The 27,735-nt window shown below is 38.9% G+C and overlaps 1 protein-coding gene across 1 annotated transcript in view; it reads right to left on the reverse strand.

Moving 5' to 3' along the window:
* Nucleotides 1-12,303, reverse strand: part of LMAN1 (lectin, mannose binding 1) — a 28,456-nt gene extending 16,153 nt beyond the window's left edge. The window contains exons 1-7 of the mRNA XM_058557239.1: nt 12,060-12,303; nt 7,567-7,721; nt 7,376-7,483; nt 6,431-6,492; nt 5,034-5,133; nt 2,143-2,266; nt 449-507 (exon numbers count right to left, since the gene is read on the reverse strand). Of these exons, the coding sequence (XP_058413222.1) occupies nt 449-507; nt 2,143-2,266; nt 5,034-5,133; nt 6,431-6,492; nt 7,376-7,483; nt 7,567-7,721; nt 12,060-12,288 (837 nt within the window). The 5' untranslated portion in view covers nt 12,289-12,303. The remainder of the gene's footprint in view (nt 1-448; nt 508-2,142; nt 2,267-5,033; nt 5,134-6,430; nt 6,493-7,375; nt 7,484-7,566; nt 7,722-12,059) is intronic.
* Nucleotides 12,304-27,735: the final 15,432 nt, after the last annotated feature.

Below are 27,735 nucleotides of genomic sequence, written 5' to 3' on the forward strand. Positions count from 1 at the left end.
AGTTTAAGAATAGATCATTAAAAAAAAAATTAAAAAGGTAAGAAAACAATAAACCTCAATATATGTTCTTTTTCTCATTTTAACTACTCCATCACGAGTTGAAAGGTTAACATAAAAATGTTACTTCTTATTTAAATCATAGCCAATTTACTCTTGCTACTAATAATTACAACAAAAAATAACAGCAGCCACTACCATTTTTTGAGTGCTTGTTAGAAGTGCACGTCTCATTTAAGGCTTACAATGTCAAGAGGGGGCCAGTACAAACATCTCAGTTTTACCACTGAAGAGATGGAGCGTTACAGAGGTTAAGTAACTTGCACAAGGTCACGCGGCAGGAACCGGCAGAAACGAGATCCGAATCTAAGTCGGTCTTCCCAAGTTTTCAACTATGAGGCAATACCACTGAATTGAAAATATATTATTTGAAAAAAATGTGTATACTTACTGGCTCTTTCCCAGGCTCAGTCAATTGGAAAGTCAGAAAAGAAAGGACATCATGGTCATCTACAAATTAAAAAAAAAATCTGAAAAAGTTCCATAATAGATTATTTTTATGGTTGTGAATTTACTTTATAGATATCTACTGCTTTAAAAAATAATAATCACTAAGAGAAATAACAAAAATTAGCTCTAATTTAGTACAGGCAATGGTGTTCTGCGGGCTTAGGGATAAAAATTCATCTAAAAGATTTACATTAGAAATAAGCTAAAATTCACTTACTTAAATTCTAAACCAGAACACTTAGCAATGTTTAACATGTAACAGATGTTTAATAAATGTCTGATAAGGGAATGAACAAACAAATGAAGGGTCAAAACAAGCCCAAACTCCTAATCCTGGAACCAAGATGCTCCCACATTTTCTCACAAATCTTCAGGGACTATGTCCCAGCCAAATAAGACAAAACCCTCTCCTTCATGTACTTCCTGTACTGATGTGTATCTAAACCTCTCTTATAGCACTTATCACTTCTTGCCTTACTTTCTTGTTACAAATACGACACTGCTCTGTCCTGGCTTAGCAGGACAGTCCTGATTTACCCATGTTGTCCTGCCATTTCTAGCAACTTCTCCTTTTACTCCCAAAGCATCCTGATTTCGATAATATGATTACTTTATCTATACATCAGTCATATTTATTCCCCTCACATAGTAGACATTAACAGTTTTATCTAAAATCATATTAAAAAACAAAGTTAATTTGAAGCTGTTTAAGCTGAAAACAGGGACCTACCAGATCAAACCTCATAACATTGAACCAAAATACCAATCCCGGCTAGTCACATCCACAAAGCAAGAGCAATTAATTTCAACTGTGCAGCAATCTCTGTGCTTTCTGTCACTATTATAGAGATCTATATATGTAGCCAGATTAAAGAGAAAACTGTATTACTACAGTGTTGGTTAGGTAACTTTAGGAAAAGTCATGCAGTATAAAAGAGCACTGAACCCAGGAGTCAGAAACCTAAACCAAGTCCTGCTTGGTCTGACCATTACTGGCCTGTGATCTTTAGAAAGTCCAGATTTGGCAAACTCATCTAAGAATAGGGTAAATACAATCTATCCTCTTTCCCTCCCACCCTGTGTTGCTGTAATGAACAATTCATATATTTGAAAATAATAAAAATATACAATGCATCATATAAACACAAGATGGTATTAATACCAAATATAAGTTCATTTATCATCACATATAGAAAAAAAGAGTAAATATATCTGGTTTAAAGTTTAGTCCCCAGTAATATTTCCTCAGGCTACCACATTCATTTAAATGTGCTGTGATAAATCTTAGGATCCTAAAACACTTGGCAATGAACCATTTACAGCCTTGACTTTAAATATGTCTCCACTATGAAGTAGCAGCCAAACGGAAGCTCTAATTGACATAACTGTATGCAGCCCCAGGCAACTGTATACAGCCCCAGCCAACTTTCTGTAGTTCTAGCCAGCTGTATACCTACGGAATATAAGTAGAGAATTAGCAGTCCCAAGAGACCAAATGACCTGCACCACAGACTATGGGAAGGTTACAACTAGTTTTAAAAGGTTAAAAGTAAACAAGTCTACACAGCTCCAAAATATACTATTCCCAATAAAACTCAATTCACAAACTCAATATTAAAATATAGCAAGATTTACCTGCAAGACCCCCAGTTGCAGCAGATATTCCAAAATGCCCTTGTGCGGGGATAATCATATTTTCCACTTTGGCACAAAACTCATAATCATTTTTATCTGGTGTGAAGCCATTATTGATCATTACCTAGAAAGACATACTGTAGCTATAGCTTTTACAACAGACACTGTAAAATGAATTCCAAATAGTCAATGTATGACTAATACTATCTGATCTTTATACCTGGTCTAATATCCAACTGTCAAAAAGCTATCAGCTTTCTCTTGTTATTATAAAGGGTAATCCTTTGTCCATTAAATAACCTCACTTATTCAGTATCATTATACTACAAGTTATTTCACTTATGAAAATGGTTTTTGCCTTACTATGTGTCAAAGCTTTAAAGAGAAAAATCTGATACCTTTCCATGAAAATCTTTCTAAAATAGAATATGGTTCACCTTCTCTCAAGAAGACTCAGGGAACCATGATTACTTTCTTTGAATGGTTCATACAGAAGAGGGACCAGACTTGTTCTGAAATCTCAGTGATAGAGCTAAAACCAGTAGGTTGAATTTACAATTTTCACTACAGCTAGTTGAAAATTAAATAGAGTGCCTTAACAAGTAGTGAGTTTCTCTTTATTAAATTAATGAGGTAACTCATTAATTACAGGGACAACGGACTGGGCAAACAAAGACTAGAATTATTAAGTCACAGTCATGCGTCCTGCCAAGTCTCTCTAAAACGTATCCTTCAGAACACTAGCTCTACAGACATTCATAGACACTAGGTGAAAAAAGAACTCCATGGTCAAGTAAGTTTGAAGAACATGGAATTTAATAAAGGTTTCTTTATTTCAGGACTCCCCACAATCTTTAATGTGCTGATACGCAGTCATGCCCAATCTCATCCGACTACGGAACTCCCCTGGGAGTACGTTTTGCAGGACTATTATTTTGGGAACTGCCAGTAGGGCTCAAGGCCTCACTGCAATCTGTGAACTCAAGTGTGTGTCTGCACTCTCCATGGCTGGTGTCTGCATTCTGCTACATGAAGGCAAGTTGGATTTACTGATGACTCTGATGAAACTGTACAAGATGTATCATTACAGTGGAGTTCAAATCCAAGTCAATCATACTAGACTGGACACTTCCTCTATTCTGAGCTCTCTAAATTAGCGTGGAATTTAAGAATGAGCCAATACAAACTTTTCCAAAGCACTGTTTTTTTTTTTTTTTTTTAAGATTTTTATTTATTTATCTTTTTCCCCCCAAAACCCCAGTAGATAGTCATATGTCATAGCTGCACATCCTTCTAGTTGATGTATGTGGGACGCGGCCTCAGCATGGCCGGAGAGGCGGTGCGTCGGTGCGTGCCCGGGATCCAAACCTGGGCCCCCAGCAGCGGAGCGCGCGCACTTAACCGCTAAGCCAGGGGGCCAGGCCCAAAGAACTGGTTTTTTCAGAGTTTTACACATAGGAGTACAACGCTAGCTCATGATTTAGGGGAAATATAAAAACTCATACAAAATATTTTTTACTTATAAATATTGTATAACCAGGTATGGATGGTGTCTTTAAAAAGCAAAGTTGACACTGCATTAGTGATCTTAGTTATTATAACTGCCAGCTGGATATATCTACCTACATATTACCCTAAACTCAATCTGTCTACAACTAAACTCATTATCAACCTTCTGCTTTCCCACTCCTCCCTCAAACAAACAAAAACAAATGTGCTGCTTCTTGGCTAGTTAATGGAACCACTTAGCTGTACAACTGGCCAGAAATTCAGAAACTATCTTTGACTCCACATCTGTATTCACCCCCCCACCCTCAAACAAACTAGAACTAAGTCCTGTAGTCTCCACATCCTAATCACCTCTCCTCTATCTTTCCTCTACCTTAGTTCAGACCACAAGTGGAGTCTTGCAGTTAAATTAGTGCTGAGTTCAAATCACAGTTCTGTTACTTATTTGGTATGATTCTGTCCAAGTTACTTCAAATCTCCCATATTCAATTTTCCTGTGTATAAAATGGCAATGCCTACCCCACGAGGCTGTTGGAAAGAAAAAATGAGAAACTGCATATAAGTACCAGGTACAGGGTGTAGCCCATTAAGAGTCAAGGAGTCTAAATCACCTTACCCTTTGCTCCTTTCACAAATACCATTATAAAAACACTGCTGCCTAAGGCATCTTCCTAAATTGCAAATCTGACCATTTCACTTTCCTGCTTAAAACTCTTTTAACAGTTCCTTATAGAATAAACTACATGGGGCCTGCAAGACCCATTACTGCCAACCTTTCAACCTCACTTCCCATGATCTCCTCTATCCTCCAGCCATACCAGACTTCTTGCCTTTCCCAAATCTTTCAACTTCTCTCTAGTCCCTATGCCTGTTTCTTCTGCCTGGAATATGCACTCCATTGAGGAAATTCCTACTTCTCCTTCAAGGTGCAGCTCAACTCTAAGAAACTTCCTGACCTTCCCCTCTCCCACCTGTTAGAATTACAGGATTCTAAACCCTTGATCCCTTAGTATTATCTGTGTTGTAGCATTTATCACAAAGCACAGTAATATAACATAAATGTCTCCTCCATCACACTACAGCTCTTTGGAGAAAATGACCTCTGTCTTAGTCGTATTTGTATGTTGAAGGCTTGGATAAGTACATAATGTATGGCATTTAGCAGGATGCTTAAACATTTACTGACTAAATGCAAACCTACTGGCAAGGTTTTACCACATACTACCACTTACATGGAGCTCTGAAGCCACTTCGGTTCTCTCAAACTAACACTGATGAACAATATCCAAATTTAAATGCATTTAATTTCTATTAAGGATTCAAAATGAAAAGTCTTTCTAGAATATTGTTCATTTGATTATCTCTAAATGCATGTTACTTACTGTCAATGTTTTCTGGTAATAGATAACCTTTGCCCGGACAGGATAGGGTTTATTACGAAAGTCCCTCTGGCAACTTGCTAAAGCTTGATTAGCACCATCACTACAGTATGAGGGAAAAGGAAAACAAACGAGAAACTTAAGAAAACTTTTCAGTATTTAAAAACTCACTATTTAAAATTATTAATGTTCAGGAAGATTAAAATAATATCAAGTTGTGACACAGTCTTGGGATATCTGAAGTTATTTATTCAGAAGATACAAAGTTGACCCACGAGTTTTCCCTGTGACTCCTGTAAGGACCCTGGATAACAGCAGGAGCCCGATGTTAAAATGCACTGATGGCAGGGAAAGTTATACTCTTCTACATGAGACTAGGGCAGTGGTCCTCTATGCCACGGCAGAATCAGAATCAATATATGGAGCTTTTAAAAATGCAGATTCCTAGATCCCACCCTCAATCAACTGAAGCAGAATCACAAAGAGGCCTAGGCACCTCTATTTTAAACAGCTCCACAGGTACTTGTGATGAACTACCAGAGTAGAAAAATCACTAAGGTAGGAAACAGTAAAAGGAGTGTGGATAAGTAATTTTTTTACAGTTCACTGAATGGCTAAAATGTAATTCCTCCCACAACAAACACGTAAAAATAAGAATTATACATACCTAATTCATACACATTATAAATAAACTAAACACTGAGAAGCTTTGTAGCCCACTGAGCATCTTTAAGTAAAGCAATACTAAGGTTGGGTAGGTGGCATAAACTGCTTAGTCATTAGTTTGGTCAAGGCTCCGAACGTTTTGAAAGATCCCTTTTAATAAAGACGAATAAACATGACTAGTGGCATCACTAAAAGCCTGGAATGTTTGTTTGTTTTGTTTTGTTTTTGGTGAGGAAGATTAGTCCTGAGCTAACATCTGTTGCCAAGCCTCCTCTTTCTGCTGAGGAAGATTGGCCCTGAGCTAAAAGCTGTGCCCATCTTCCTCTATTTTATATGGGACGCCTGCCACTGTATGGCTTGACAAGCGGTGCATAGGTCCGCGCCAGGGATCTGAACCTGCGAACCCTGGGCCACTGATGCGCAGTGCGCGAACTTAACCACTACACCACTGGACCAGCCACCAGGAATGTTTTATAAGCCTTCACAAGTCTTATATAATTTTAGATTAAATAAAACAACACATTTTTATTTTTGAAATCTGAGGTGGTTCACAGAAAGAACTTTAAAACATAACCAAATTAAAATAAGACTTTTCCACCAACTTACAAAATACATCTCAAGAAAAGGAATAATCTTATTTCATCTGGAAAATGATCAGATCTGAAACAATATATTTTATAAGGTTTCCAAAAAGAAGCTGAAATCAGGAATAATGTAAAAAAACACATACTTACTTTTGATGGTCATAATGGATTTGTCCATTGTTGCCTATAATTACTACAGCAGGATTATTTTTCTAAAAACAAAAAGAATGTATTTGTTCTAAAGTCCTTAGATCAAAGAATTCTAGATCATTCTGAATGATTACTTCTCTAGAAGAGACTTCTACTTATTTAGAAAATGTTTAGTAAACTCTTATAATCATTCAAAAACAGTTACTTAACACCTCAATAAAGACTGATGCTCCCTGTCTTTGAATCATCAACCTCAACAAATATCTGAGGACACACCGAGAACACGGCACAAGTGTGGGCTTATGGGAGCTTAGGAACAGGACTAAGACGGCCTCAGCATTCACAGAGTTATTACAGTTCCCCTTTAAATTATTAATGACCTCTGACAGTCAGTAGAGAAACAACCAGCTGAAACAAAGATCATCATTCTTAAGGCTACTAAAGCACAAGTTAATGTTTCCAATTTGTAAGCAGATTTTGTTCTTAACTGTTTTAGGAGAGATCATTAGAGAAACTGGCTGATCAAAAAAAGTGATTCACATATGAAAAGATATTAATAAGTGAGCTGGTAGTAGTAATGCACATGGTTATTTTGATGAAAATTGTTAAAGTTTTCTTAACACTACTGGTTTTACTGCGTACATCTAAACGACTCACACTTTTCCATCAAAGTTACTAAGCACATACGGTAGGGGGGAAGTCACTGCCAAATTGTCAGAGTTAGGGCTGCACTACGGCCTCAAGTTGGTGTATGACAGATCACGTACTCGTAGCTTTATATTTGTAAATTCCCAGCTACATAAAGACTAACCATCATACTAAAAATATAGCTTGGAGAGTTCTCTACTATTAAACTGACAAAAGTGTTAAATAAGCTCTATTTCTCAAGCCTAACCTTGTTAGCAAGTATATTAAAGTGAGTAATAGTGCTGACAACAAATATACCTTTCCATCATTGTCAAAAGAATCAAAAAATATTCCAACACCATTCCACATATCAGCTGATCCAAACACAGGACCCTCCAAGCCTTGATTTTCTGTATACCAAATTGCCTGTAAATATATAACAGGGAACATTTAGAGGCTAGTGGTATATGCACTTATATACATTTTCTAATTTACAGAAATTATCATACCAGGCCATCAGCTCCAATTCGACCTCTTCCAGTCACTCGAAATGTCACCTCAACTTCCCAGTTCTCAAAAGCTGCTTTTGTCTTTGTCCACACTGATCCTCTTTGGCTTTTTAAAGATGGTGTTATTCGAATTTGATCTGAACTTGGAATAGCATCTAGAACAAAAATCAGGGAAGCAAGTTACAATTAGGTAAAACTCAATAAATCATCATTAAACTGTTACACAAACCTATAGAGATCTAATTTTAACCCAGTAACCTGTACAATAATTTTGCTAGGAAAAAATTTCATGTTGATAGTTTCAACTCTAAATTTTAGGGCTTTCTAACACCCTCCCCTCTTATCTTTTGAATAGTGAAATACTGCAAAAAAAAATTAAAGCTGAAACCATACACTAAAAATTCAAGGGGAGGAAGAAGGAAATTATGGCTTAACAGGCAAACCAACTATTTGATTTCCTCATAGTATTCTTTTTCAAATACATCAAAAATTTGCATGTTATTTTTTTAAAACTGTGATTTATTTTACCAGTTAACAAATGTTAGAAAGCTCAAACAGTGTGAAAAGAACATACCACTGGAAATCAAGAGACTTATTCCTAGTCTCAGTTCAGCTGTGTGACTTTGAGCAAATAACTTTCTTACTCTCTTGGGTTCACCATATGTTCACCTGTAACATGAAGGAGCTGGCTCTATGGAAAACAGTATGGAGATTCCTCAAAAAATTAAAAATAGAAATACCCTATGATCCAGCTATCCCACTACTAGGAATCTATCCAACGAACCTGAAACCAACAATCCAAAGAGGCTTATGCAGCCCTATGTTCACTGCAGCATTATTCACTATAGCCAAGAAGTGGAAGCAACCCAAATGTCCCTCGACTGATGACTGGATAAAGAAGATGTGGTATATATATACAATGGACTACTACTCAGCCACAAGACAAAATCATCCCATTTGCAACAACACGGATGGACCTGGAGGGTACTATGTTAAGTGAAATAAGCCAGAGAGAGAAAGACAAACACCACAGGATCCCACTCATATGTGGAATAAAAACCAACACGTGGACAGAGAAAACTGTATTGTGGTTACCAGGGGCAATGGGGGTGGGGGGTGGGCACAAGGGGTGAAGCGAGACATGTATATGGTGATTGGGAAACAACAATGTACAACCAAAATTTCACAATGTTATAAACTATTAAGACAGCAATAAAAAAATAAAATAAAATAATAAAAAATGAAGGGGCTGGGCTCAATCACTTCTGTATACCCCAAAAGCTATATGCAAAATTTTGTGCATATATACATTCTTTTAGGAAGAGGGTCCACTGAATTTTAAGTCGATAAACAGTTCTTCAGGATCAGCAGATTCTCAGAGAGAATGGTGGTTTCCATTTCCAAACTAGGTTCAAGACCCAGCTCCACCACTTAGTAGCTGTTTGTTGACATTAATCTACTTCTCTAACAACCTCACAGGCATATATGGGCCTATATAAGTGCACATAAATGTTTAAATAAATGTCAGCTATTCCTATTACTGGACTAGATAATTATTAAAGGTGTAAACAAGGAACAATTTTAGCACCCTCTCAGATAGTAACCAGTTCTAACATCCACACTGGGAAACAACTGTATTATCTCTTTAGGTAGGAAAAACTGACAAAAAGACAAGTTAAGATACTTTAGTAAGATCAGCTACTATTTGTCACCATCACTTTCAAACACTTAAAGGTTGGGGGCAGGTATCATGGAAAGAGTACTAGACAGGGCTGGCCCCGTGGCTTAGCGGTTAAGTGCGCACGCTCCGCTGCTGGCGGCCCAGGTTCGGATCCCGGGCGTGCACCGACGCACCGCTTCTCTGGCCATGCTGAGGCCAGGTCCCACATACAGCAACTAGAAGGATGTGCAGCTATGACATACAACTATCTACTGGGGCTTTGGGGGAAAATAAATATAAAAATAAAATTTTAAAAAAAAAGAAAGAGTACTAGACACAGAATCAGAAGACCTGGATTTGAGTTCTAGTCTACTGACACTAGCTATGTAACCTTTTCCAAGAAGCTTAACCTTTCTGAACATTAGTTTTTCCATCTATAAAATAGATAATGCTTGCCTTGCCTACTAAGGATCAAACCAGAGAATGAAGGTGAAAGAGATCTGAGAGCTAAAAAGAGTTGCAAATTGTTATCATCTTTTGCCTTTAACCACCCAAGGATGTACAGTGACAGCATAAAAGGACATTAGAGGTAAGAAAAAGAAACACCATAGATTTCGTCTTAATTTGGGTATGAATGTAAAGCGACATGTTTAAACTAAATCTTAAATTTCCCTATTTTTAAAAACTGTTTTATATAATGGATCTCAGGGCAAAATGAAAAGGAAAAAAACGATCAATGGAGTAAAGAAAATAGTGAGAGTGTAAAAATTACAGTGATAATGAAAGCAAGGGATACCCACAGCAGTGATTCCCAGAGTCAGCAGGTAGAAAAGTCACAGCTAAAATAGTAATCCTAAACCAGCCCCATGGCCTAGCTGTTTAAGTTCGGTGCTCTCCGTTTTGGCCACCCAGGTTCGGTTCCGGGTCATGGAACCACATCACTCGTCTGTGAGTAGCCATGCTGTGGCAGCAGCTCACATAGAAGAACTAGAAGGACCTACAACTAGAATATACAACTATGTATTGGCACTTTGGGGAGGAAAAAATGAAGACTGGTAACAGACGTTAGCTTAGGGCGAATCTTCCCCACCAAAAAAAAAGAAAAGAGAACCCTAATAAATAAATAATAAAAAATTTAAAAAATAAAAAAATAAAATAGTAATCCTTTTATTTCAAATTCAGTCTAGCCATGAAACTTTAATTCACCCAGGTATGTTATCTGACATTTCTGCAGCAGACAAGCTGAGCTGCTTATAGGCTCTATAAAGAAAGTCAAAGTAACTAATTTGGGTAATTGATTAATATTGCTAACTGGCTGAGGTATGCGGTGTTAAGTGTAAGAAAAAGACAGAAGAGCAAGCAGGCAATGGAGAGATGCAGAAGTGAAAAAGTGTGAACAAATTCATCACCACTGCTGAAAATTTCATCATCGTTCCAAAAAGAAAAACAAAAAACCCCAAAACTTGTGTTTGGTATATCTGCATCACCTTTGTGTATTAAAAACAATGTTACCTTGATAACAAATACCCAGCAATACACCCTTGATGAGTGGGCACATAATAAATGTCTGCTGAGTAACAAAATAATTGCACCCTATTTCAAATACCTAATAACTTGGTCATTAACTCAAATTGAAATTTACACCTTTTAATTATATATTAATTTCAGTGAAATCGCCCTTCCTAAAAGTGTGCTTTCTATTCCGTAATTACTTTCTAGAAATGGAACATTTTGTTTCAAGCATCAGACAATCTAAAATGATGTATACAAACCTAATATAACTGACTGCTTAATTACACATAAAGATGGAATTCAAATTGCCAGAGCTTCTCACCCCATATAAAGGCATTTGCCACTGCTTCAAAGGGTGCACCTGATGGTCACTGAACAGAGCTTACAGCATGCCAAGTGCTATGGCCGATTCCTTAGTCAGCAGTGACACATCAGCACTAAAGTACAGATACGTTTTCTTTCACATATGTAAATGTCTAGCAAGGCTCTCTTATCAACTAACAGTGCCAAACACACAGAGTGACTAAAACATGGAGCACAGATTATTCTAACTTTTCAAAAAAACTAAAAAAGAGAAAAGCTGTAGATATAATGCTATTCTTAGCCTCAAGTTCTGAAACAATACCAAAAACTATATCGCTTCTTCTACTAAAGGAACGAGTGTGACTATTACATAATGTGTTAATACAAGAGAAAAGATCAAAGACCACACGAAGTTACTGAGAGAGGCAAATTTAAGATACAGTTCCAATAGGGTGAGAAGAATGTCCTCTGACATAGACTTAAAAACTACTCTAAAACCAACATGTGCCATCTCTGGATCCGTCAGGGGGCATCAGGTACAAACTGGAGCATTAACTTACATTGCTAACACTGGAGGGAAAAAAGCAGGGGAGAGGCGAGGGGAAGCGGGAAAGGAAAGAGGGGGGCTGCTTTAACAGGTCTCAGGTTGGGATGGCTGGGGGTGGGGGGTGCGGGAGGTCTCCTCTTGAGACGTGGCGTTAGGGTGAAACGTGATGCCTAGAAGCGAGTTGAAGTGAGTGCTTGGAAGTGTAGGAAGTAACAAAACACCTCTAGATCAAACAGAAAGAACCGATGAGATCAAAGGAGGGAGGACAGCAGGAAGGGCAGGTAGACAGAATGGGGGGCAAGGCTCAGGGGCAGGCGGAGGGAACCTTGCGGACCAGAGCCGACCTGCAGGCAGGACTGCTGAGAAGCGTCCCCTCCCCCGCGCATATGGCGTGCAGCGGAGAGAAGGTGAAGAGGAGGAGGCATAAGGCGGGGAGGGGACCCGGGCCCCCCGCCCTCCGCCCCGGCTTACTCCCCGCGTGGGCCCAGAAGGGCACGGTCCCGTCGCTCTGCACCAGGTGCGGCCCTTTGAAGCTGTATTTGTATTCGAAACGGCGATGTGGCAGCGCCGCTGGGGTGCCTGCTGCCGCGGGGTCGCCTCCCCTGCCGTCGCCCCCGACGAAGCGACTGAGCGAGAGCAGCAAAGCGCAGAAGAGCCGCCGAGCTCTGGCCTGAGTACCCCTTTGCCTGGATCCCGCCATCTTGGATTCTGGGAAGCGGAGGCCGGCGCCAGGGGGCGGGGCGCGGGGCCCCGCAGACAGCCAACAGGGCGCTCGCTGATTGGCGGAGCCCGAGGGACCCCGAGGGCAAGGGTGAGCCCCGCCCCCAGCCTTTGCTATCCTGGCAGCCGCTGGACCCCGAGCATCTGTGGGCGGGGCCACGCGCGAGGGGGCGGGGCCTGGAGGCGGCAAGGGTCGCACGCTCCTCCAGTCCTTTCCCAGGGCGGGAAAGGGACTCGAACATTCCGTCCCCACGTGACGTGGAGCGTTAGAAGAGCCGACCCAATGTCCTCCTGCCAGAAGCTTTCTCCTGCCTCTTAACATACCTTATTGGTGGAATTCGCTAGCCCTAACACCTGTGGACCCACCATATCAATTCTCCCTGGCTGTAGTAAAGCTCTCCAGTATTAGAAGAAAGGCATTTCTTTTGATGTGATACTGATTATTCAGTAGCTAGTTTTCATTAGGTGGACTTTGCAGAAACAAGCCTTTCCAGAAACAAGGCGTAATCACAAATACTAAGGGTACCAGCCCACTGAGCTCTACCAACCTGTGTTAGGGCATTTCAAACTGGGAACCAGTGATCCACAGGGCTGTACAGCCCTAAGATCTTTTTATTGTTGTTGAATCAGGGGTTTCGATGCATTTGTCACTCAACTTTTACCTCTCTCAAAATTTACTTCCAAGAGCTTTCCAAATTTTGAAACCATAGCAATAGTGCCTTCAAATGAAACCGAATTTTGTTTAGTTTTGGTAAGAGGGATTATGTGCTATGGAGGAAGGAGTCAATAGAACCTGGACATTTGAGGTAGTATTGGTCTTTGACTCAACAAATAAGTTCTGCATTTTAAAGGCGAATCTTCTTTCCCTTAGGAAAAATATTGTCAAAATATTCATGGTCATCCAGAGTTTTTTTCCTCATAAATGTCTTATAATGAATTTTTTAAAAATCTGATAATAATCAGTATGATTTATTTCATTAGCTCTGTTCATCTGGGCTATGAGCACCACACTAGCCCACATTATTTTAACATATTTTTCATCAACCTCTCGACTTCTTATCTCCAAACTCATGGACCTTTACTGTTGTCAATGCAAATAATCTGTAATCAATCTATAAATCAAAATTGGGGTGAGTTTATTATGAGCCAGTTTGAGGACTATAGCCCTGGAGAACTTTTCCACAAGGAAGGAAGCTCTCCAAAGAAGCGGGGTATACAGAGCGGTTATATAGTGGTTATACATGTATTCTTTGTCTTGGAACAAAGAACGTACATCACATATAACTGGAATATCTCTTTTACTGCTGTCATGAGATGGTTTGCTAGCACAGTAGGTAGGTGGTCACAAGGTGAGCACAGCACGTCGGTGGTCAGCAGGTCAGTGGTCATGAGATGAATTAAAGCAGGTCTCTAATTAATCCTTAGTTTCTGAGAAGAAATGCTTATCCTTAAAGAATTGCTGATATGGAGGAGGCTATCTTTAAGGACATCATTCTTGGCTTTGGGACATTGTAAATGTTTAAAGCAGATGTACAATGCATGCTTAACAGGCCATGTCAGGCCTTTCTGCAAGAACAAATTCGAGCCAAATTAGTTTTCAACCAAATGTCTCCCTCATGTACTCCAATATATCATATTGCTCTTCATTTATTCATCACTGTTAAATCTCTATTGCTCAAATCAAATCTTTAAGTCAAACATGAATTTATGGCTCTCTACCTGCCAGTCTCCAGATGTAACGTAAATGAAAGTACAATACTCATTACCATCTGAGCAACAGCAGTAACAAACATTTATCCACTGTATAATATGTGTGGGTCATTGCCCTAGGCTCTCCAGGGTTTTCAACCACAGGATTTAATCGCTTTATCTTCTTCAGTTCTTTTATCTCTGAGGGAACTAACTTTATGCCTTGCACAGAGTAAGGAATCAGTAAATATCTGTTAAAGAAACATTAATGTTAATAATAATGGCAAACACACATTGGCTGCTTACTGTGTGCTAGAAACTGTACTAAGCTCTCTATAAATATTAGCTTATTGAATTCTCATAGCTGTCTTTTAAGGTAGGTGCCATTATTAGCATCTCCATTTTTCAGATGAGCAAACAGAGGTATAGAAAGGTGAAGTAATTTGCCCAATGTCACACAGATTAAGTGTGTGGCAGAGATGGGTTTCAGTTCTAGGCATATATTACTAAAGCCCTCAATCTTAAGAACTATTCCATATTAGACAATAAGTCCAGTGAATATTTTCTATTTATTACTCTATTTATATGGTTTCGATTCTTCATGAGAGACTTGGATTTCAAGTACAAGTAATAGTTTGTCATTTTGCTGAACCATAGCTATAAATCCTTGTGTTCTGTGAGGCTTTTCCTTCAAAAAATTTATTGAATCATAATATAAACATAGAAAAGTACCCAAGCCCCAAGAATACAGCACAATGAGTTCTTCACAAATGAATACATCCCATGTTACTTGTATGCAGACAAAAAAAAATTGAACACATTTCTGTTGGGTGTATACCTAGGAGTAGAGCTGCTGGGTCATAGTAGATACCGGTGATCAACTTTTCAAAGTGGTTGTGCTAATTTATATTCCCATCAGCAGTGTGTGAGAGCTCCCGCTGTCTGACTTTTTCTTACTAATTGATAGAAATTCTTTATTCTGGATACCAGTCCTTGGTTGGGTATATGTATATATTGTGAATGTTTTCTACCATTCCGTGGGATGACTTTTCACTCTCTTAATGTTGTCTTTTAATAAACAGAGGTTTATAATTTTAGTATAGTTCAATTTATCATTTTTCCCCCTTTGTGGTTAGGGCTTTGTCTCCTGTTTTGGAAATCTTTGCCTATTCTGAAGTCACAACAATGTTCTCCTTTGAAAGTTTTATTGTTTTACCCTTAACATTTAAATCTGCAATCTGTGTAAATTGATTTTCTGTGTAATATGAAGTAGACATCAAGGTACACTTTTTTTTCTGTATGGATAGTCAGTTGACTCAGCATCATTTACTGAAAATACCATCCTTTCCTCATTACTTTGTCATCTTTGTCATAAATCAGGTGACAGAGTGTCTTAACATGAGTACAGCCATGTTCGTAATTTTATTTATTTATTTTTCCCCCCAAAGCCCCAGTAGATAGTTGTATGTCATAGCTGCACATCCTTCTAGTTGCTGTATGTGGGACGTGGCCTCAGCATGGCCGGAGAAGCGGTGCGTCAGTGCGCGTCCGGGATCCAAACCCAGGCTGCCAGCAGCAGAGCGCACGCACTTAACTGCTAAGCCACAGGGCCGGCCCAAGTACAGCCATGTTTGGCCATTCTATTGACCTATGGCCACTAGCACACAAAGAAATATAAAGCTGCTTTCTGTGTGGTGGGAACTGGCCTTTTCCCCGGGAACTGGCCTTTCTCCCACGGAAAGAGTTGCAAGTTGTAACATTTCAAGGCTCTTGGAGCGTCGTAGCACGGGATGGACTGGCCATCTGTGCTGGGCTAGGATGATAACCAGAGAGAACAATGCATGTACACAATTACTGGGCTGGGACATTAGCCAGGGGGCTCAATGCACGTACGCCACTGATAACCATTTGTGCATGGAAACACTAAATGCTTGCTCTGCAAACTCTGTAATTGCTTACTCTGAAAATTATTGATGGTATAAAAACTGCTGGAAACTGAGACCTGGTGAGAGTTCCACCTGTGGAAGGGACGCCTTGCCCAAGATGTGTGATCCTTACCCAGCCGCGTCGATTGACAGGACTCTCCCGGCAGTGGGGTGTGGATATTGTGAGTCATTGATCTGATGTGAAGTAATTGATTTGATGTGTTCTCTTTTCGGTCAACCTGGTGTTTCTCTTTCCGGTTGATTTGTGTCATTTCCCTTCAGTCGATGTGGATGTTTTCCCTTTCCAGTCAAGCTGATGTTTTTTCCCTCTTAATATTTGACCTATTCGGATCTATTTGCAGACTATCACCTTTACTATCCTCTATATAATAAAATATACCTTCAGTTCATTTGTTTGGAATGCAGAGTGTCTTTTACATCTCCGATCGAATCCCCGAACCTCTCGTAACGTAGAGATGTGTGGGTCTATTTCTGAACTCCTTATTCAGTTCTGTGGGTCATTTTGCCTATCCTTGTACCAATACTGCATCTTAACTACTGAAGTGTTATAAAAGGCTATGATATGTGATAGTGGAAAGACTCCAGTCTATCCCTTTTTCCTTCTGCCTAGGCTATTCTTGGCCCTTTAATTTCCATATGAATTTTAGAATCAGTTTGTCAACTTCTGGGGGAACAAAAAACCTAGTCAGTTTGAGATGGGGATTGCATTAAATTTCTAGGTCAATTGAGTAAAAACTGACATCTTTACAAGATAGAATGTTCTGATCCATGAGTATGATAGATCCCTCCATTTATTTGGGTTTTCTTTAAAATTTTCAGGAGCTGGCCTGGTGGCGTAGTGTTTAAGTTCGCATGCTCCGCTTCAGTGGCCTGGGGTTCAGATCCTGGGCGCAGCCCTATGCACCTCTCATTAAGCCACGCTGTGGCAGGTGTGTCTCGCATATAAAGTAGAGGAAGATGGGCACGGATGTTAGCCCAGGGCCAATCTTCCTCAGCAAAAAGAGGAGGATTGGCAACAGATGTTAGCTCGGTGCTAATCTTCCTCACCAAAAAAAAAAAGTTTTTCAGTAATGTTTTGTAGTTTTCCATGTAGAGATCTTGTACATCTTTTGTTAGATTTATTCCCAGTTATTTGATGTTTCTTTATGCTAATGTAAATGATTTCTTTTTGCTTATTTTTGTTTCTTTTATATTTGTTTGTTGCTGGTATATCGAAATGCAATTGATTTTTGAATATTGATATTATATCCAGCAATCTTCTGACATAATTTATTAATTCTAATAGTCTATAGATTCTTTAGATTCTCTACGTATACAATCTCATATTTTCTGTGAATAATGACAGTGTAATATGTTTGCTTTTTATTTTTTTATATTTCTTTATGATTTTATTTCTCTTATGCTTTTATTTCTTTTCTTGCTTTAATGCAGTGGCTAAGACTTCCAGTATAATGTTGAATAGAAGTAATAATCATCATTATCATTATCTTATTTCTGATTTCTGGGGAGAAGCTTTCAATATTTCACCATTGAGTATGATGTTTGCTGTAGGTTTTTGAAGATTTTTAAAAATCAGATTGGAGGATTGCACTTAGATTCCTAGTTTGCTAAGAAGTTTTTAAAAACATTATGAATAAGTGTTAACTCTTGTTAAATTTCTCTCTGTATCTATTGACATGATCTCCTTATTTTTCTCATTTTTTCCTGTCCATTTGGTGAATTCCATTGGTTGATTTTTAAATGTTAAGCCAACTTTGCATTCTGAATAAACCCAATTGGTTGGAATGTATTGTCTTTTTTTTTTTTAATAGATCTCTGGATTTCATTTGCTAATATTTTATTTAGGAGTTTTGCATCTAGGTTCATGGGAGAAATTAGTCTGTAATTTTTCCTTTCTTGTAAAGTTCTTGCCAGGTTTTTGGAATCCTGGTTATGCTTGCATAATAAAAATAGTTCCAAAATGGTCCCTCCATGTCTGTTTCAGACTGAGTTTTGAGAGCAAATCACTTACATAAGTGTAGCTATCTGTCCAGTATACACACTAACATTCCTTTTTGATTTCCTTATTGTCAAATATTCATAAAGGTGATTTATGCAGGGAAGTATTCCAGAACGAGGGGACTGGAGAACCTCTCAGGATTCATCCTAGAGAAATGTCAGAACTTCAGTACTTCTGAAATCTGAGGTCAGGAAAAATTACAAAACTCAGTGGTTTGATAAGGCTTCTTAGGTGCTGTGAGATGTTAGTTGTGCCTTGAGGGGAAAGTTTTTATAAAGGTGGACAAGGCTTTCTTTGCATTAGTAATGTCCCGAACATGGCGGCAGGAAAGCACAATTTCTTTCTAGGGAACAATGAGAAGACGAATTTGACTGGATCCCACGATCCGTGTAGGGGAACAGTAGGAGGAAAATGTGGATGGCTAGGAAGGAGTCAGATTCCAGAGGGCCATGAATATTAACCTAAGGAGTTTGGATAGTGCCCTAAAAAATAAGAAGTGTCTATAGTAGTCTCAAAGGAGAAAAAACGGGGCAGGTTCTTGTTGAAAGAGAACACCTAGGTGACAGGTGATTGGTACTTGGAGTGAGACAGGAGCTGGGGCAATAGAGAGAAAAGAAAAGAGAACTCAACACAGTAAAATAACTTCAAAATGTGAGGCATTACCGTCTCTTGTCTCTCCCCTCATCCCACCACATCCCATCCTCCATCTTTTATTTCCTCAGGCTTGACTTTCAGTTGAGGTAATGATGGCCTAAGTGGATATAGCTAAACACCTATACAATATCCATTCCTCCTTCTGTCCCAATGAACAGAACCCCATTTTGGTCAGGGTGGCAACGCGTCCAACTGAAATATGCGTTTCTCCAGCCGGCTGGGCATCTAATGAGAGGTAGGTAGAAATGCCTGAGGAGGGAGTCGCTCACCAAATAAAAAAGTGAAACCTCACTAGGTGAAGGCTTTTCTTTTCCTTGTTTGTCTTTCTTCCTGCCTGAAATGTGTATGCAATGCCTGGAGAGTGGCAGCCATCTTGTGACCACTAAGAATGATGGCCCAGGAAGCCAGAGGAGCTCCTATCTTTAATGATTTCCTTGAATCCCTCTGGCAAGCCAGGTCAGCCTATCTCCAGATTTCTGTTTTCTGAGATAAGCCTCTCACTCATTTAAGCCATTGTTTCCAGGTTTTGTCACCTGCAATCCTGATACCATAGCTCACGTGTATGAGTGCTACTATGTATCAGGCACTGTTCTGGGTGATAAACACACATTCGCTTATTTAAGAGGAAATTAACCCAATGTTTCATTTAACATAAAGGCTTTGCTCTAGCTGTTTCGTTTTCAAGAAACAGTCCTCTTTCTCAAACCACACGTCTACTCTCCCTAAAATAATATGTTGGACATCTTAAAAGCTCTTCTCCAAGTTTTCACCAATTATAAATTAGCGATGAAGCACGAAAACTTTGGAGTCAACTGGCTGGGGGTGAATCCTGGTTTTCCCAGCGTGTGGTCTTGGGTAAGGCATTAACCTCTCTATAGCTGCTTTCCTCATCTAGATAAGGGAGATTAATAATAGTACCTATGCCATTCCATTTTAGAAAGAATTCAGTCCCCGGTACCCAGTAAGCTCCCAATAAACATGAGCTATTCTAGTGACATTTCTTCACTCTTCCACTGATGGCAAAGAGAAGCCTATCTCAGCCCCAATAAATCAGTCACATCGTGGTTGCACTCATCAGAACACATAGTCCACCTGTTCTTCCCATCTCCTATTTTCTCCTTAAGATAAGAAAACACGCCCAGTGCAGTCAGATTTGGACAGTGAACTCCGAAGTTATTTGCTGACTTTATGTTAACAAAACCTGCCCAGCTTCTTTTAGGTAAGTAGCAGATGTTTTATGAATAGCCTAAGGGTCATCCCACAGATTTGGAAAGAGCAGAACTAATATGATTAGTTTGGTATATTTTAATGATATTATATATGTTATGGTAGTTAGTGCTAAAGAATTTGCCAATTATAACTAAATTTGCAATTTAATTTCTTCATGTTTACCTTTTAGTCAATGAGTAAAATATAGGTAAGATTAGTTTGGATGCATTTTAGGTTAGGAAGGAGAAGGGAGAATGATGCTATATTTGACACAGTAGGTATTACTATCGGTTGCCTATGTACTAACGTGTTGTATGTGGGTTAGGTATCCATAAGCTATCAAATAATATTTGTCTTATGTAGTCAATGTAGGTGAAGATAATTTTCTTGGTCTTGCAATTAGTCTATCTTGAGATAGACTAATTGACCCCATTCCAATCTTTAATATATTTTTTAAATTTGGAATTTTCCCAAAATGTAAAATGTTGGTAAAATGTAAATTATGTTTACATTTGGTAAATGTAAAATTAGGGCTGACATTTGAAAGAGGATTTGTTGTTTACTATAAAAGAGAATTGTTTAACTTTTCTTCATATGAGAGGTCAGCAATGACCCTTTATACCTCCATCGGGACAAAACATTATCTTTCATCCTTTGACAAATTCAAGGCACAGTTAGGAGGGGAAAAAAAGGAAATAAAAGTAGGCAGGAGAACAGAAAGCAAAATAAGAGAGAAAGAAGTGTTTGGAGAGGGGCAGAAAATGTTCTTATCTGAGCTGTGATATCCTGCACCATTTGACCACAGAATAAATATTTGTAGATATTGATTTCCCAACGCAAAATGACAAAGGACAGTCAAAGGGAAAGTACGCAAAACGTTTAAACTGAGAATCAAAGGTAGATCTAAAGAAAGAGGACGTGCACATAGAAAGGGAACAGTCGCTCCCCTCCACTATGTTAAAGAAGAATTGCATCAGAGCTTTTAGGAGCTTTTTCATCCATTTCCTAGAGACAACATCTTTTGCACATATTTGGAATGCTGGAGCATTTTCAATATGGAAGCTCAAAGAAATCTCGGTGACATGAGGCAATAATAAAAACTTCCTGTCAGCTACTGGCTAGCTCAGTAAGCATAGGATTTTTCTATCGAATTCTTTCAGAATGTTCCAAGTTGTGACACTCATGGCAAGATGACTCTGGAAAGAGAGCAATTTGTCAACAATGAACCTCCAGCAATGTGAATCTCCCACCAGACGAATAATGCTTCAAGCAATTTAGGTGAAAATTAGGGGTTTCTTCCTCTCCTCTCCCCAAAACAGCAAGCATACAGTAAAACTGTATTATTTCAGACTCTAATAACTTGGAACAGTGGATATTTTACTCGAATCGGAGTTGGGCTGAAGTTTACCACTATATAATTTAAGGGGGAAAGGTTTGCTAAGCAAAATCATAGCAGTACATGAAAGCTTCAAAAAGCAAAAGTTTTTAGAGATTTTAGCTCATTAATTATTCAAGAGAAATATATGCTGCTAATTACAGATTAGTTGGCTTGGTTGTTAAAACAACATTGTACTTGCACTTGTTATCACAGTTACAGTATGTAATTGAAGTAAATAAAACTTTATTAAAAAAAAAAATCCCTGACAGTGCTGACCAATGTGTAAATTAATATTTCATGAGAAACGATGCTGCTTTAACCTTTCCACTAAATCAAAGTGGTTTTCACCCAATTTGTTATGCTGAGTAAAGTTTTACTATGAGTTTTAAAGCATGAGTATAAATCATTTATGAAATCTTCTATGTCATCTCAGAATTCAAGGATGCTTCAATATTAGGAAATTTGTTAATGTAATACACCACATCAAATAATGATAATATTTCAGTAGATGTAGAAAAGAATTCTATAAAATAATATTCATTAATGGCAAGAAGTTTTAGCGATTTAGGAATAAAAGAGAATTCCTTAACCTGATAAAATTGACCAAAAATCTACAGCAAACACTATTCTTAATGATAAAATTTTAGAAGCCATTTTTACAAAAGTCAGAAATAAGATTCTTATGATTACTTTTATTAATTAATATTATTTAGTATTGTACTGATGGTCTTAGCTAATGCAATAGTCCAAGAAAATGAAAAAAAAAAAAAGAATTGGAATGAGAGGGACAAAATTGTCTGTATTTGCACATTATACTATTATGTTATTGTCTTCACAGACAATCCAAGAGAATTCAGAGACAAACTATCAGAAGAAATATGAGAGTTGCCTTCCTTTACACCCAGTAATAACCAATTAGAAAATACGAAAAAATGCCATTTGTAATAAGAACAAAAACTGTAAGTTCCCAAATAATAAATATTACTATGAAAATAAGAATTCTATAAGCAAATAAATTTAGGAGACTTGAATTTTCATATGCACATTAAAGTGTTGAAAGTTCATAGAAGTTGTCTAGTGGTGAAGCCCAATTAATTTTAACACAACATTTCCCAAGGTTATTTGATCACAGAATCCTTTTTGCACAACATTTATTAATAGACTGCAGGACTTCTGTCTTGTGGAACACACTTCAAGAAATGTTGAACAAAACTACTTTAAAACACTGTCAAAGAAAATCTCAGTTTCCCTTGGTAACCACTCCAAGATGTACCAAACTTCTCTCTAAACACAATTCACTCTGATAGCTAATCTAAGCGTATCATAAAGTCAATTTCCTGTTGTTTCACACAAACCATAATTAGCTATGAACAAATGTAACAAAATGATTTTCATATAACTTCTCTGCGAATTCCTACCCTGGCCACTACAGTTGAACAAAATGAAGGCTGCACAGTGCCTTATATACATAGATACTTAAATATTTTTAAAGGTGGTACACAGCTGAGGAATATAATCATGAATACAGACAGCTTTATATGTAACCAGTCAAGCATTCTGATTCAATAGGACTTGAGCAATTTGCCAACGACTCCTTCAGAAATCTGAATGAATAATTTGAGATGTTGAATCACCAATGGTGTTTATTTCTAACACATTCAATTCAGTTCAGTTTCCTAACTACTTTTTGGATGGGGGCCTATGAGATTCTAGGCTCTCTATTATTTCTAGTTTGATCCTTTAATGTTGAGAACTATTCGTAATATTTAAAATTTTAAGAGTTCTTTTTTTTAACTTCTGGAACTACACTCAATAATTTCATCATAGTCTAGATGAATAAAAACCTAGTAATGCTAAATGTCTGCTCTCATGATAATTCTCCTTTACTCATATTTTACTTACTTGCAAAAACCATTTGAAGAGGCATCTCATTAGATGCATTCTCAGAGTCCCTCCTTCCCACTAATCTCCCTTTGAGGCCTATCTAATGTTAGGGAGGACACTCTGGTGCTCAAACTTTTTTCCCCAAAGTGTTTACTTTCTGGTTTTTTAAATAGTTTCTTCAGTTCCTTTGCTTGTCCAAAATTGGTACATGAAGCCTTGTAATTGAGTAGATGCATAGAGCAAAATCCTGCAATTACGATAAAAATATGTACTTAAATTTAAAGCAGTTAGTTATCAAAGACAAATGGATGCAGGATCCTGCACCAGAATGAATCTGCTCCATGTTGACATAGTGAATTGTCCTGAGAGGATTAAACCGCAACTAGAAAAGCAGGCGGAGGAACAGTGAGTGACAGGGCCTTTATGGGGGGGCAGTGCCTCCCAGGGGGAGAGTTCATCTTCTTACTCAAAGAGACGCCTTCAGGGATCATGTAACTTGAATTCCCTGTGAATTCAGTGTCATCTTAGCTTGACCAGCTCTGGAAGAACATATTAACCTCCGCTTGTGATTTTCAGAAAACCATTCTAATTTAGCAAGTAATTAAGGGTCACATGCGGGATAAAGAGCTAGATAATCTTGGATTACCCACAGGAAGCTTTGTCTCCAAGGCAACCCCTGATGGAGGGGCTGTTAATTCGAAGGCCAGTTGGTTAATGAACTGGGAATGGTAACTGGCTCCCAGGCCCGTTCGAGCCAGGGAGATGGAAATAACAATTATATTGTTATTGAATGATTCAGTGATAGAAAATAAATGCTTCCAAAGCCAGCAGAGGCAAAACATTTAGAAAAAGGATATAATTGTCACTGTTCTGCTACCAAGCCTATGGATCTAAAATTAGCTTATCCTGAATTCAAGCTCTGCCAATCTTTATGAGTTTAGCCTAGTCTCCAGCTGAATCCTCTGGTTTCAGTGCTTCCTATGACCTAATTACCCCACAGCCTAGTTTCTCCTGAACGGCAGCCTCAGTAACCACACCAGGCTAGGAGGTTGGCCCAAGGGACCTTTGGAAGGGACACAAAAGTGGCATTGTCCATCAGTCTTTGATATCTCACGCTGGGCTAAAAAGTAAGATAAGGTTGCACAGATAAGCAGCATAAGAGGATTTTAGGCCAGGTTGGTAAAGGTGGAAGCGTAGAGTGCAGACGACCTAAAGAGCCATTGCTGGGATGAGATGAGAAGAAAACAAAGGCAGCCCCACGTGGAAACCTAAGAGGGACAGGTGGAAAATTCAAGCACCCTTGCTGATTCCTTAATGCTTCTCTTTTTTTCCAGTGGCCAAGTTTGGGTCTTACACTCTCCACAAAGCTTTCTACGACTCTATGAGCGCCCTTATTCACTTCCCTTCTTTGAACACTGACTGAAACGCATTTCACACTCAGCTGTATGTTCTCCTTCAGTGTTCATTAATAGTCTCACCCGCCTTGGTTTTGTGTCTCTTGGTTTGTAAGTCACGGTATATTTATTCAGTATTCTATACACATTTACTACGAATCAATTGTGAGGTGGGCACTGTGCTAGAAGCTGGAGATACAAAGATGAACAACTATGGTGTCTGACAGCAGGAGCTCAGACTGGTGAAGGAGACAGTTAAGCAAGCAGAGATGTGCCATAAAACCCAGAGAGATACAAACACAGCTGGACACACGTCTGGTGCCGTATGTTCTTGGATATTCAGTAAAAAGAAAGAGAGCTAGTAATAAGAAAGATGAGTTATCACCAAGGCCAATGGCGTGGTTGACTAAAACACAGCACTAGAAGACAGATTTTTAGGAAATATTGGCAGTGAAAATTTTTAGCTCATAATCACCAAGTCAAGAAACAGATGAAAACCAGAGGGTAGTGAACTTCTGGGTTAAGGTAGGAAAGGATAAAAAGCAAGGAGGATATTTTGGTAAAGATCTACTGCAACCTCCTTACCAGGAAAATAAGACCAGCAGGATGTGTTTTTAGCATCTGCCAAGGTAGACACCCTTCCGAGCTAATTCTTCCATCAGGACAGATTTGAGTGTGTGAGAGAGGAAAGTGATCCAAAAGTGATCAGGTTTAGATAACAGGAAATGCAAAGATAATTCACTTTAAACATGACACTAAATTGGAAAAGGACAGATTTCACAGTCTTAGGGAAATAGTATTAATAGTCCGTGAAACAGAGACGTAAAGGCTGATGGGATTTATGAAGATTGGATGTCTATTTAGGAAACTGTGTTAATGATAAAGGAACAAATGCCTAATGTTAACAACCACAAAACAAAACAAAAAAACCCCGAGAAAGACAAAAGGATCTGATAGACTAAAGCTCAAAATGCTCTGGGGAGTTGAGACCCAAATAAGATCACCAAGTGTGAAGCTGGACGCAGAAGAAGGTCTGAAGAGTCTTCACGCCCAAAGGCAAAAAAAAGAAAATGACATGCCAGCTTCACCCAGGAAAACTCAAAACACTTCCTTGTATAGTGAAGGCACTCGAGTGAGGAAAATGGGCCATTTTATTAGACGGGGAAGGGAAAGCTCATATTGGAGATAGATGACACTCGGCTGAGATGTTCACACTGCTGCGTGCGTTTACAAAGGGAACTGGAGGAGGCAGAGGTAAGGGGACATCTTATTTCCTTTCTCTGAGTGTTTGTAAACAGATATGAAAGTACAGGGGTGCGGAGGGCAGTAGATTTGGGAGCAGAGACAATGAACAAGCCAATCCGGAGGCAGAGATAAACTGAAGCCTTTTGTCTGATGACTGTTGAAATGGTCTGGAAGTAGGCAGGAAGGTGCTCCGTGCGTATGATAATGGTAGTAATTTACAACCTTCTCTGGGTTAAATTTCAGATATGCATGGCCACATCTGAAAACCACAGAGATGTGCAAGGAGGGCCTAAAAGTGTAATCAACTCATGAATTCATTTAATAAGCAGTTATTATGCACCTATATGTGCCGAGCACTGCTCTAAGCGTTAGTGATGGGACAATGAACCAGACGGAGGCGGCCTTGGTCTCACAGTGTTTTATGTGCTATTGGGGGGAGATAAGCGATAAAACTATCAACAAATTTTTAAAGAGAAAATTTCAAATTGTGATGTTGATAAATGCTGCAAAAACAAACAACAACAAAACAAACAGAGAGATGGGATTGAAAGTGACTGGTGGGGTTGGGTGGGCAGGGGGACCTGGCACTTTGGTGAGAGAGCTCTGGAAAAGCGTCCCTATGGGGGAGGCATTTGATCTGAGGCCTGTGAGATAAAGAGGCAGCCAAGTAAGGATCAGGGGCAGAGCGTCCCAGGCAGAGGAGACAGAAAGTGCAAAGTCCCTGGGGCAGGAAAGCCGTGGCTTGTTTAAGGAGGAGAAGAGAAACTCAGAATAACTGGAATGTGGTCAGAAGTTGGAGAACAGTAGACGAGGAGGCTGGAAGGATTGCAGGGGGCTTCTGAACATGGCGAGGAGTTTAAATTTTATTCTAATCATAGATGGCAGCTACTGGAGAGTTTCCAGCAAGTGACTACTGTAATCCTTCTCTGTGATCTCTGCCAATAAATGAATCTCATGGACCAGCAGCACCAGCGTCCTCTGGGAGTTTGTTAGAAACACAGATCTCAGATCCCACTCCAGACCAACTGGATCAGAATCTATATTTTAACAAGATCCCCAAGTGCTGCAGGTGTAACCAAACTTTGAGAAGCACTGCTATAATCACATTTGGGCTTTAAAAAGACTCGAAGGAACACCTACTAAGATGGTTATAATTTTTTTTTAAAAGGAAAGTAAGTATTGGTGAGGATGTGGAGAAATAGGAACCCTCGTACATTGCTGATGGGAATGTGAAACAGTGCAGTCGCTGTGGAAACCAGTTTGGCTATTCTTCAATAACTTAAACATAAGTTATCGCATGACCCAGCAATTCCACCCCCAGGTACACACCCAAAAGAATTGGAAATAGGTGTTCAAAGAAGAACTTGTACATGAATGTCCATAGCAGCACTATTCACAATAGCCAAAGGTGGGAACAACTCAAATCTCCACTAACTGATAAGGGTAAACAAAATGTGGTATGACCACATAATGGGACATTAGTCATAAAAGGAATGAAGTACTGATACATGTTATAATATGGATGAAACCTGAAAACACATACTCAGTGAAAGAAGCCAGACACAAAAGGTCACATATTGCGTGATTCCATTTATACGTAATATCCAGAATAGGTTAATCTACAGAGACAGAAAGCAGATTGGTGGTCGCCAGGGGCAGGGGGAGGGAGAAGGGAGAGTGACTGTTTAATGGGTGCAGCGTTTCCTTTAGGAATGATGAAAACATTCAGGAACCAGATAGTGGTGATGGTTGTAAAACATTATAAATGTACTAACTGTCACTAATCGTTAACTTTATATGTGTATTGTATCATAATTACAAAAAAAAAATTGTAAAGGAGAAGAGTGGCAAATACACCAAATGGTATTTCCTCAAGGGATATTTGTGGGTTTAGTGGGTGGTTGCTAATTGTGTTTTAATTTTGTAACATTTCATCAATGACCTGGATACTAAAACTTGAAAATGCACATACATTGCTTTGAGACCCAGTAGTACCTTGTTGAAAGCTAAAATTAAAATGATCTTGGCT

Source organism: Diceros bicornis, chromosome 16, assembly GCF_020826845.1.
Source record: "Diceros bicornis minor isolate mBicDic1 chromosome 16, mDicBic1.mat.cur, whole genome shotgun sequence".
Taxonomy (NCBI): Eukaryota; Metazoa; Chordata; class Mammalia; order Perissodactyla; family Rhinocerotidae; genus Diceros; species Diceros bicornis.